Source organism: Aquarana catesbeiana, linkage group LG06, assembly GCF_042186555.1.
Source record: "Aquarana catesbeiana isolate 2022-GZ linkage group LG06, ASM4218655v1, whole genome shotgun sequence".
Taxonomy (NCBI): domain Eukaryota; kingdom Metazoa; phylum Chordata; class Amphibia; order Anura; family Ranidae; genus Aquarana; species Aquarana catesbeiana.
The window spans coordinates 258,949,621-258,961,924 of NC_133329.1; the positions used below are offsets into that span (position 1 = coordinate 258,949,621).

Consider the following 12,304-nt stretch of genomic DNA (forward strand, 5'->3'; position numbering starts at 1 on the left):
GACCATATTGCTACTTTTTAGGGAAAAAAAATTCTTCTAGCACATTTACAAAGTGCAGCCATGTCTGTTTAATTTACTTGCTTTGGGTCTCTCCCTGCAAGTGAAACCCCGATAAATGAATGTGGGAGGAAAAGTTCCAGGAGTAAACCTGGCACATGATTTTAACAGATCACCTGATAGGGTTCTCATTCTTTTCCAGAGTGTTATTTATTTATTTTATTTGTTTCAAGTACTTATATAGCGCCATCAATTTACGCAGCGCTTTACATATACATTGTACATTCACATCAGTCCCTACCCCGAAGGAGCTTACAATCTAAGGTCCCGAACTCACGTTCAAACATACTAGGGACAATTTAGACAGGATCCAATTAACCTACCAGCATGTCTTTGGAGTGTGGGAAGAAACCGGAGTACCCGGAGGAAACCCACGCAGTCACAGGGAGAACATGCAAACTCCAGGCAGGTAGTGTCGTGGTTGGGATTTGATTTCTTACTGCTAGGTGAAGGTGCTATCCACTACACCACTGTGCCGCCCCATGTTCTAGGATGCATTAAGCAGAGAACTCTCAGAAGGACACCCTGCTCTGTGTTTTATAATGAAAGAAAAACACAGACGCAGTGTGGTGTAATAATAGCAGGGGGCAGGTTGGATGGAGCTGTATTTGATCTCTGCTATAAATAACCCTAGCCTTAAGTTAAACTGTAATTAAAAGCAAAACTTTTTTTTTAGGTTTTGTATAGAGTGAAGAGGGATTAGAATACCTGTCAGGTTTTATTGCTCTCTTTGTTCCCATTAGGGAAATTGACTCTCTCCATTTGTCTAGTTTACCATTATCATCGAAAGTGAAAGTAAAAGAAAATCCCTAATTTTGGGTTGACATCGGAAAACTAATAGAGGGGGAATCTTCCAATAGGGACACTAGTTCTGGGGACCCTGGTGACATACCAAGGTTCCCTCACTTTAGACGGTTTTCCTCCTACTTCCTGTTTTGGCTTTTAGTTACACTTTAGGTGAACATTTACTATGCAAAATGGAGGTTCTGTATTGCTTTTGTAAATCATCCTCAGTGTACTTCTACTTAAACTATACCATCAGCATTATTTATTGGGGAAAGTGGACACAGATAGTTTCATAGAAGTCAGTCAAGCTACTTATTTAATTAGTATCAGCTCTCGAAAATATAGGAAAGCAAGCAGAAATGTAAACTAAGTATATATAATGATTTAAACTGCTCCACAATAAGTGCAATTTCTTGCTATCAAAATGAGGAATTTGAGAAAGATGGGTTATCACTTGCACTATAATCAATCTCTTTATGCTAATAGAATTTTGTGCTTTAGTACCATTCTATAATGTGACGTGCTTGCCTTGTTAGAGGCTCCCAAGCTACAATATCATTTCTAGAAGCAGCAGCCAAATGCAATTACTTCCTGAACACCATTTATACTGCATAGAAAAAAAAATGATAAACTTTAGGGGCAATAATCTCAGCTAATAATGTTGACGGGTTGAGTGTGAATGGAATCTAATGTCTGTTTTATCCATAACTATATTTAACTACCATCACAGGAAAGATGAGGAAGTCATTCAGAATCAAGTTCTGAAGAAAGAAAATAACATAGAAGTGTTTCCTATAGAATGTACACCTGGGGAGGCAGTGAAAAACAGCCTGTCATTAAGATAAGTATCCATATAAACACAGTAAGAGGTGACACAAAATTGTTAATCAAACTAAACAGACAAATGTCTTTCAAACTAATTATCAGACCTTTTTTTAGGGAAACAAGTGCTGCCCAAAAAAATCTTTGTTTTGCCCAAAGCCATATGTGACATGGTTTCATTCTTAGGATAGATGTATTTTGCCCATTTTTTGCAAACTATGCATGAGCTATGATCATTACTGGGGATGAAAGGTTAGACTAGGGAATGGAGGGGTTCCTAAAGGACAATAAAGGTGATTTGTCAGAATCACTTGTCATATCACAGATGTAAGTATGGATGTTTATGCTCTGTGCAAACACTCTGGTGCTTCTTTTATCTTGGGGAACAGTATTGATAAGCTATTGTTCCCCAAGATTCAGCTCGAAGAAGATCCAAATCCATACAATATTTTTGCAATCTATGTTGGTAGATCAGGCAACAATAACCATGGACCTATGTCTTCTGGTACCTATAACTTAAGCCTGGAATGTCAAATGAATCTGTCCAAATGTGACATCACACTAGTAAGGCACTGGCCAAACTAGCTTATCAACATTTAGTAACACAGAACATTGGTGACTATCCGTTATAGAAAACACAGCCCATGCAAACAGGACTACATTTTTTTACTCTTAATAATATTTTTTAGAAAGAGTTTTGCATAATTACAGAGTCATGTACTGGTCACACATCCTTACTTTCACACTAGTGATAGCTGGTCTAGAACAATTTCACACTAGTGATAGCTGGTCTAGAACAATTTCACACTAGTGATAGCTGGTCTAGAACAATTTCACACTAGTGATAGCTGGTCTAGAACAATTTCACACTAGTGATAGCTGGTCTAGAGAGAATGCACATTCCACAGTGTTCTTTTTGCAGTTGAAGAGGGAAAGTAGAGAGAAAAGCAAGAAGGAAAAAAAGAGGACAGGGGGGAAAGGCAAAGGCTTTATTTTTCCAGTGCATGCATTCAAATTTCTGTAATCTGCTAGAAAAGCTGTGACTAAGGGTTAAAATTGAAGGGCCCATTCAAACTAGGAACTGCATGTGAATCACACAGGATTACGCTGCATGTTTCTTTGCAATTCACTTGCAGTTCTTTACAGTGCAATTTCACCAAATTAATTTTGATCACATGGCACATTTATATGATGCGATCCAGTGGGGGCAAACACAGTGCATTTGCAACCTGCATTTTGGGGTGTCATTAACTTTGCACTGACACCCGCTGCAGAACGCAATGGCAGTGCGATCTGAATGCGGTGCAGGAAACTGACACAGAAAGCAAATTTCCTGCACAACATTATAGTGTAAATGGGCTCTAAAAGCTATGAATAATTCTATTTTTTTAGTTTCAAATGGCATGGGTGGCGGTTAGATTATGGTCTATAAAAGGCTACAACACAAATACTCAAGACACCACATTAGAGACGTGACCAGGTTAGAATTCCTTGTGTAGCGCTACCCCCTAGAGAGCCGCTTAATGTATGTTTGGTTCCATACTCTGCCTCTCAACCCCAAGAATGGTCTCAACCCCTCTGGCACACCTGCTTGATAATATTAGCGTGGAACCCGGCAATAGAGAGAAAACACAGTAATGATAAACCATGAAGTATATTTCCGTCACTTCACCAGCTGTGGTAGTAAATAGAAACTCACACATAATATCAATGAACCACTCAGAAAGTTTACTAAAGTGGATATTAAACACAATGAACAATGTGATTAGACAGAAACAATAAATGACAATTGGTAACAGTCAGTGTAGATATGAGAACGGTGGATTCAATAATCACAGGGAGCATATGTATACAGCTGTACAATGGGACAAGTGTTCAATATGCTCCAAAACCTATATTAAACACCTTCCCACTGAGGCCCCAATACACACACCAAATTGCAATATAATGTTACCTACATTCAGTAATACAATGCAATATATATATATATATTTTTTTTTACAAAACACGGAACGTTTATTACGGGATTGGACACGGGTTAGGTAGACTGGCAAGCATTAACAGATTTCGGAGCCCCTCCCCCTCTGGCAATGGGAATCTGGCAGTCTGGCGAGATTGGTGGTCGATTGTGGGTGGGGCTTCTTTAGTTCCGGCCCTTCATGTGCTTACAGTAATAGTCATTTCAGGCAATGGTGAGGCCGGCGATGAGGGAGAAGAAGCTGTGGAAGTTGACCCGCCCATCGCGGCACTGATCCAAATCCTTCATTATCTTATCCACCGCCAGGGGGTCATTCTGATTCTTGAGGAATTCGGAGAACTGGCTCTCCATCAGGTGGTGCAGGTCCTCCTTGTTCATGTAGTTCTTGTCCCCAGTGTACTTATGGAAGGTGAACATGATGTTCTCCATAGCTTGCTCCATCTAGGATGGGACGCCCATGTCTGCGGAGTCTGGGTGGAGTTCTTTGGGGCAGATAGAGAAGCGGAGGACGGTGCTGCTCGGAGTCGGTCTGCACAATGTGAGCTGTCAGCAGAGAACTCCTGACAATGCAATATTTAACCTGTCCTCAAGGGCGTTCAAACTACAAAATAGCTTTGCAGAAGATGATAAAAGTTCCTTGACTCTAAAAATCTTCAGCTAGCCTGTAGTTTCAACTGCAGTATTTGTAATGTTAGGGAGAGAGAAAGCATACTGTAGAATAAATGGTACGTTGATAACTGTGTAACTGAAGAAATATGGCACTTGTAACCTCCTCCTTATATGTGAGTGTAATACAGTACTGACTTTACAGCACAGGGAATAACAAATCCTAGAATTTCGCTGCATGTGGCCTGTGAATAAGTAGAATCACTTCTGTGGAACTACAAGTCTCATCAGCAGTCTGTAAAATAACTCACTCAGCAAACAGTGCACTTTACTGAAATGGACAGGTGCCCTCCCACCACAATAGACTCAAAGGCTGTGAGGCTCCGTCCAGACTCCCCTCCTGATGTCTCAGTCTGATGAAAAGATGGCGCTGCCACGCTGTACCGCTCCTCTGGATGGCTGAGATGCAGGAAAACTTCCAGATGTCCCGGCACTGCACACCGATCAGCTTGCTAAACTGGCAGGGCTGTACTCTGAAGTCCCTCAGAGGCTGACGATCCTGCTCCGCGCCGTAGGCTGCAGTCTCTCAGCCCAGGTCTCACACACAGACCGCCTGCTGGTTGTTGAATGGCGTCCGGAGAGGCTGAAAGCAGGCCACACCTGTCCTTTTATCTCTTTACCCAGCAGGCTGCTCTGTGACTTGGCATTGTGGGTCTGTGACTTGGCATTGTGGGTCTAGTAGTTCCCAGACTGGGATATGTAGTTTGATTTCATCAAACTACATATCCCACAATGCATAACTGTTTGCTTCTTAAATGAAAGAAAGATCCTGTAAAGTTTTAGCGATCACTAGAAGGAGCCAAACCCTTACTTAAGAAACAATGAGCTATTCAACATAATAACATTAATAGCAACCCTGTGCTACACTTGCATGAATGCTCTGTGTTTCCAAGGTTGACAAAGTGTTCATCAAAACCTAAGGTCATATTTACTGTATAACATGATGAATGTGACATTCAATAACAGTCTATGTAGGTGAATAAGTCACTATAATTTAAAACACATGCACCAGGAAGATTTACCTGCAGTGAATGTTTGGTAACTGTCACATTCACTGTTCTATAAATATTCTGCCTAGTGTCTGTGCATAATAATGTCCAATACATGTTGTATGTGCTAATAAATTCAAGTAAAGGTAGCAGCAAAGAAAAGATATTTACAGAAGAATATTTTCACTTTTAAGTCGCAGACAGTTGTTCAAAACAAGAAAAACTGCGGGAGCATGATGGAACGTTTCACAGCTTTTTTCATGGCACCAGTAGTGATTTTTCATCTGAACATCTTGTCATACTTTGGCTTTTTGCTGCTTTTTGCATACGTGTTAATGATCGACTTTCAGCCTGTGCCTTCCTGGAGGGAGCATGTTATCTACCTCTGGCTTTTTTCACTTGTTTGTGAGGAAATAAGACAGGTAGGAACACAAAGACATATCCACCAGTGTACTACAGATATTTTAAAAGTGTCATTTGTTTATGTTTCTGTAAACTTGGTTTTGAAAATGTTAAATATGTTTCTTAAAGTGGTAAGCCTTATTATAGGCTTACCTGTAGGTACAAGTGGTGTAACTAGGTTTACAACCACTTTAAGATGTTACAAATAATAACATTTCCCTCGGAACAATATAAGCATAAAGAATGCTCACAGCGTTAATGAAACGTATATTTCTGAGAAGTTCTTAGAAATATATATAGTAGCAAATCTAATCTTGTGCACACCAACCATTGAGAGTTGCAAACATAAAGTGATAAACACCGAAAACAATAAATCAAAATGCTGCGGATTTCTGAATATTGAAATACAGAGCACACAAATGCATTAGATCCAAATATAAACATACCAGTGTAAAAGAATAAAAAAAGTGTGCTAGTGAAAAAAATATTCAGAGTATAAGTTTGTTAAAGTAAAATAACACAGTGATACATAATGTGAACATATTAATACATAACTACATAATAAAAATTATCACAAATTGTTTATAAATGCTTCTGAAATCTTCCACCATCAGAACACTTTTGTGAGTGATCCCAGTAAAACCTCTACCAAACTCGTATGGGCTCTCCATCACCTTATTGGCATGACCTTTAAGGAAAAAAAGGTTTATCACAGTTATGCTTTTTATAGCTAGGACAAGGCTGTTTCCTCTCCAGTGGAAGAAAGCTGTTTGTGCTTTTGGAACCCAGATCAACTCAAAGATAAATGAAAACAGAAGCATAGTGCTCTTCATAGTACAACATTTGTATTATTAAAATGGTTACACTAACTATTTGTAAATAGTTGAATTCAAACAAGCCTTCATATACAAAATGGCAACATGTCATTAGGGGCATATTTCCTCTGAAATAGAAAGTGTTGCAGATAAATCCTCAGTATGTGGTGTAATATGTTTATTTCCTATGATCCTCAGATCCATATAGAGACCATAGTGTGGTATTTTCCTGAAATACCTAAATACCTAAATACTGCATTATGGGCACTAGATGGAACTTACAATTTTACTATGTTGATTATTCATGACGGCTGCATGATTGCTTAAAGTACCCTAACACTAAAATCGCTACATCTAGAGGCACCCACGATCTAAGACTAACCTATCTAGCCCTGTAAAGAAGCAATTACTTTACATACCTTTTCTGAAGCCGCTCCACTCCGGTCTCCAGCGGTGGAATGAATGGGAAGTGATGTCACCCATAGAGTTACTATGGAGCTTGTGTTGTCGGCTACCTCCTCTGCATCCGTGGGACCGGACCAGAGCGGCATCAGAAAAGGTATGTATAGCGATTTCTTCTTTACAAGGCTAGATAGGTTATTCATAGATTGTGGATGCCTGTAGATGTAGAGATTTTAGTGTTAGGGTGGACTTCCCCTTTAATGCTTAATGGATATACGCAGCAATAAATAGATTAAAGGCAGGTGCACATTTAAAAACCTAGTAATTGACTGTGGGGGACAAACTAAAGATCTTTTTACCTTTTGGCTGTGCTGGGCTTCTGTTGTGTCTCTACACCTTTAAAGGGGAACATCACCTAAAAAAGAAGTTCTACTTTTTCTCCTCCTCCCCCCTCCTTCTCTAACACTTTTGGAGGTTTATTTTTTTACTTGGAGTGGGTACCTATTTCTGACAAGTACCTACTCCACTTCTGCTCAGGTCACCTAGGTTCCCCCTCCCTGCCTGCAAACCCCTGGTTATAGGTCTCAGGAGGCTGCAGTCCCATTCACAAAGCGCAGCGTAACTCACGCATGTGCAGTGGAGAGCGGACTGTGAAGCCACAGGAAGTCACAGCCAGCTTCCTATATCCAAGATGACAGCTACAGAGACCTGAAGACCAGTGAAAACCAACCCAGATGAGAACAGCACTGGACCACTGGACTGGTAAGTGCTTATTTATTAAAAGTCTGCAGCTCCAGTATTTGTAACTTTAAATTTTTTCTCCAGCCCTTATTTAAGAAGGAATTAGTTACTTCCACGCATACCTGCCTTGAGCACATTCTCACACATCACACATAGGGCAACCCATTTATTTCAATGGGCTACCCTACGCATGAGAAACATGGAAAAGAAGTCCCTAACTCTTTTCCAAAAATATGTCTTACTAAACCGCATGGTGCTGCAGCATCCAGTTTAGCAAGTGTGAAAACATGCATTTTTTGATGAGTGGGGGGGCCATTAACAATTAATGGCACCGCCATGCATCTGCTAAATGGCAATGTGTTTCTCTCAAATTTGCATGTGTTTTCACCCCATAGTAGTGTAAACCTAGCCTAGGGGCTACACTATACAGAGGGACCATGACAAGGATGTGTGGCTACAAATATATGAAACGGCTCTGTGTTTAATACATAGTGGGGTTGATTTACTAAAACTAGAGAGTGCAAAATCTGGTGCTGCTGTGCATGGTCGCCAATCAGCTTCTAACTTAAGCTTGTTCATATAAGCTTTGACAAAAAAAAAATGGAATTTGATTGGTTTCTATGCAGTGCTGCATTCAATTTTGCACTCTCTAGTTTTAGTAAATCAACCCCTGTGTTTAAAGTGGATCTTCACCCAAAATTAAATGTCATATTGCCCTGACTCCTACCCAATCCCTCTCTCAAAATTGGATGTCATTTTTTTTTTTCCGCCAAATCAACACTTCCGGATTTCTTGCCTATGCAAGAATAATGTTTGTGTCCTGCCCCTCCTATATTCTGCATGCACGTACAGGTGCAGCAGGGCTTGGGGTCCCACATCTGCACACGTGCGAGTTCCCTTGGACATCTTCACACAAGTTTTCCCTGCATATGTGCAAAGACAGCTAGTAGGCACGGTTCTGCTGCTTGCTAAACACAGGAGGTTGCCCGCTCAGCACAAGCGCCATTCAGAGAACAATTTGCAATTACTCAATGAATGCAAATTTTTCTCTGATTGGACAAGGTGGAGGTTGTGAAGTCACCTCTCATCCTCTCCACCTTGCCCAATCAGGGAATGCTTTGCAACTCCAAAAGTGCTTCCTTAAAGTTGAGAACCACTCTTTAAGCTGTACAACTACTGAGGCAGGCGGGGAACAGGATTAAAATGTTTTCCATACTTTTGTTTGAAGCTATACTCACAAGATGTGATGGGCGATGCATCTTGCTGGGCTTCTAATTGTCAATTGACATCTTATAGTATCAAAAAGTTATATGACTTATATGTATTGCTTTATGCCACACTAGGTGGGGATTGTGTAACAGAACCCATCATTCATCTATCCCAGAATTTTCCAAGTTTTTTAAGTGATGGAGTGGTCTTTGCATTATAATTGAGGTGTAGGAAGGGATTGGGGACCTATGAATAAGCACTCCTATTCTTCTGCTTCTGTAATATAGCACCAGTTTCTTAAGAATACATTTTTGGCACTGGTAGCTTGGAATACATGTGATGATGTGGTACTATTCCACCTTTTTGTAATGTGAGGGGATTCTCAGGTGGAACACTGTGTTAAAAATTTCAACCTTGTCCCCAGCATGCCCTGTAATAAAGTGAAATACATTCATGCAGCATATCAATAAATTGTTTTATTTTTTTTGAATTTTTTGTAGCTGATTTATGACCCTGATCGATTTGGTCTCTTGAAACAAGCATCATTGTATTTCAATGATTTTTGGAACAAACTTGATGTCTGTGCCATTCTGATCTTCATTGGTGGGCTGATTTGCAGGTTTGTTATTGATACATTTTGACATCATGATTATAGCTTATATCTATATTGTGAAACCAGAGTAATAAACTTATCTGCTGCAAAGCAACATACCTGAGTCACAGCAGCTGCCTACTTTCCCTTGCTAAACTTAGACAAGGCAACATGTTTCTTCTTTGGGTCCTTTCTCCACTCCTAAGAATTTTATATACAAACCCGATCCAGAGGTTCCTTAGCATTACAGGATAGCATAAAGTATGTGGAATATATTATATTATATTTATATTATATTATATTATAATGTTTTTCCTCTGATTGATAGAAAATGCACACAGGTTAGAAGGCTGGCCGCAGGCTAGCCTGGATTTGTAGGAGGAGTCTGAGAGCTATATATCCCTCCTTCTCTATCAGATCCTTGTCAGCTCGTCTCTAGGTTATGCCAACAGACGTCGCTTCCGGGTCCTTACTGAGCGGCGGTCGGCTGCAACAATGATGGCGGTTCCCCTCTCGGTGCTTACGCTGGGCACCACCGGGGAGACTGCCTGCCCACCCACCTTCATATCACCCTAGGGCATATCTGGCATCACGAGGGGGCCGCCCGCCCACTCGCATGGGGGGGTGTTTGGCCACCCGCCAGCTCCTCTCCCCCTGTGCTGATTCGGCTCCACAAGGGGGCAGCCTGCCCGCTTCTTCCAGTGCTCACGCCGGGGGGGTGTTCGGCCACCCACCAGCTCCTCTCTCCCTGGGCAGATTAGACTTCACGTGGTGGCCGCCTGCCCGCTTCTCCCTACAAATTGGCATCGCTGCAGTATAGACACACAAACAGGGACAATATGTTTTACTGTGCATCTACCTACATCTTGTTTAGTCCGCTAAGGTAAGCACAATTCTCTATATCAGCCATTACGAAAGAGGAAAGGAAAGACATGTTCAGTCTGTTCTACTTCTTTTGTTGTATCTTCAGATCATTTAAAATTAAAGTTTAAATCTAGAAGCAGCAGAGAATTACAAACACTGAATGAAATGAAATATGTCTTTCACAGCACAGTATGGCAAGGTGCACGATCAAATAACGAGAAATGTTTTTTCTGCCCAAGCGCTTCTTCAAAAGAACATAGCTGAATAGGGGTGTTGTTCGATCTGTTAACCAGTACCAGAAACATTGGTCACGTGTATGGCCAACGTGAGGCCAGAGTTATTTTAAGGGCTCATTCACACCTGGGGGGTGGGAAAACCCATGGGGTTGAGTCACTGGGGTCACTGGGGTTCATGGTCTTATTACCATACCGCAGTAACGATGTTGGATTAAAGGATATGTCCTTCTCTGCAATATTCCTCTGGTCACCTCTTTCTTTCTTTCCCCATGCATCCTCTCACTACAAAACAGTTCGTTCTCATGTGAAGGTTTACCTTCCAAAATTAGGCTTGAATCCTAAACCCTTTTCTGGATATTCGTCAGGATCGGAGGCAACTTTTGTAGGTCCCGAACAGGGGGTCCCTTCTTTTATCATCAGGTACATGGGGGCTGGATATCTTCCTGTTTTAGCAGTTACATACGTAATTCCCTTTTTTGTAGTCATCCGGGCATTCGCTATTTTCTGGACTGATGGTTGTTGCTGGCCCTTCATTGAAGCTTTCACATCACACCTACTTCATGTCTCTTTTTGCCCTCTTTTAGGCATACTGACCATCTAGGCCAAGGCACACCACAGTTAGAAGGCTGGCCGCAGGCTAGCCTGGATTTGTAGCAGGAGTCTGAGGGCTATATATCCCTCCTCCTCCTCTATCAGACCCTTGTCAGCTCGTTTCTGGGTTCCCACCCACCCGTTCCCCCATACTTTCATCATTTCATTTACATTTCATACATATTCATTCAGGGTGTGCCCTCTTTTAGGCATACTGATTAGCTAGGCCAAGGCACACCGCAGGTCTTGGTAGTTAGGATTATTGTATTTCCAAGTGAACACTCTGATTACAAATAAAACATATTAGGCTGGTACAGTAACTGGAAAGGTTTAGTAGCTAATGCTATCATCAATTTGAAATCTGCTATAAGCTGTAATACACTCATGTGTGAAAATTACAGAACTCACTCTAGCCAATATATTGATAACTGCATAAGTAGTGAGCTTTATTAAGATGCAGGGTGGTTAATGCAAACCTGAAAATCTACATTTTTGTTTCATTTTTGAATTGGAGTTGATTTAGCCTAGAAAAGTGAGTATTTACTTAAAGTGGAACTAAACGTGCCACATAAAAATTGGCTAGGTGGTAGAAGTTATTTTGCTAGATGAGTTTTTTAAAGAGGAGCTGCACCTTAAAAAAAAAATATTAAAAGCCAGCAGCTACAAATACTGCAGCTGCTGACTTTTAATAAATGGACACTTACCTGTCCCAGGGTCCAGCGATGTCGGCAGCCGAAGCCGATCAATCGATCGGCTCTCGGCTGCCCCCGCCGCTATCCTCGGTCAGGGAATCAGGAAGTGAAGCGCTGCGGCTTCACTGCCCGGTTCCCTACTGCGCATGCGCGAGTCGCGCTGCGCTCCTGTACTAGTCCCCGTTGTGTGCTGAGAACTGTGTGTTTCCCAGTACACAACGGGGGGGGGGGGCATCTGCGGATATTCTGAGGCTGTCTAAGCCCGGAAGTGGCTGCAGATACCTGTATTACACAGGTATCTGCACCCCCCTCCCCCCTGAAAGGTGCCAATTGTGGCACCGGAGGGGGGGAGGAATCCGATGAGCAGAAGTTCCACTTTAGGGTGGAACTCCACTTTAAGTTTAAAAAAAAAAAAAGTGGAAAGTGCACCAAAAATAAGCCACGTCCATAAATCATTGAGGA

The 12,304-nt window shown here is 41.4% G+C and overlaps 1 protein-coding gene and 1 pseudogene across 1 annotated transcript in view; one reads left to right on the forward strand and one right to left on the reverse strand.

Moving 5' to 3' along the window:
• Nucleotides 1-12,304, forward strand: part of TRPM2 (transient receptor potential cation channel subfamily M member 2) — a 328,183-nt gene that overhangs the window by 208,383 nt on the left and 107,496 nt on the right. The window contains 3 exon segments of the mRNA XM_073633225.1: nucleotides 1,574-1,688; nucleotides 5,493-5,720; nucleotides 9,368-9,486. Coding sequence (XP_073489326.1) covers nucleotides 1,574-1,688; nucleotides 5,493-5,720; nucleotides 9,368-9,486 — 462 coding nt within the window.
• On the reverse strand, nucleotides 3,776-4,200 carry LOC141146718 (protein S100-A10 pseudogene; annotated as a pseudogene).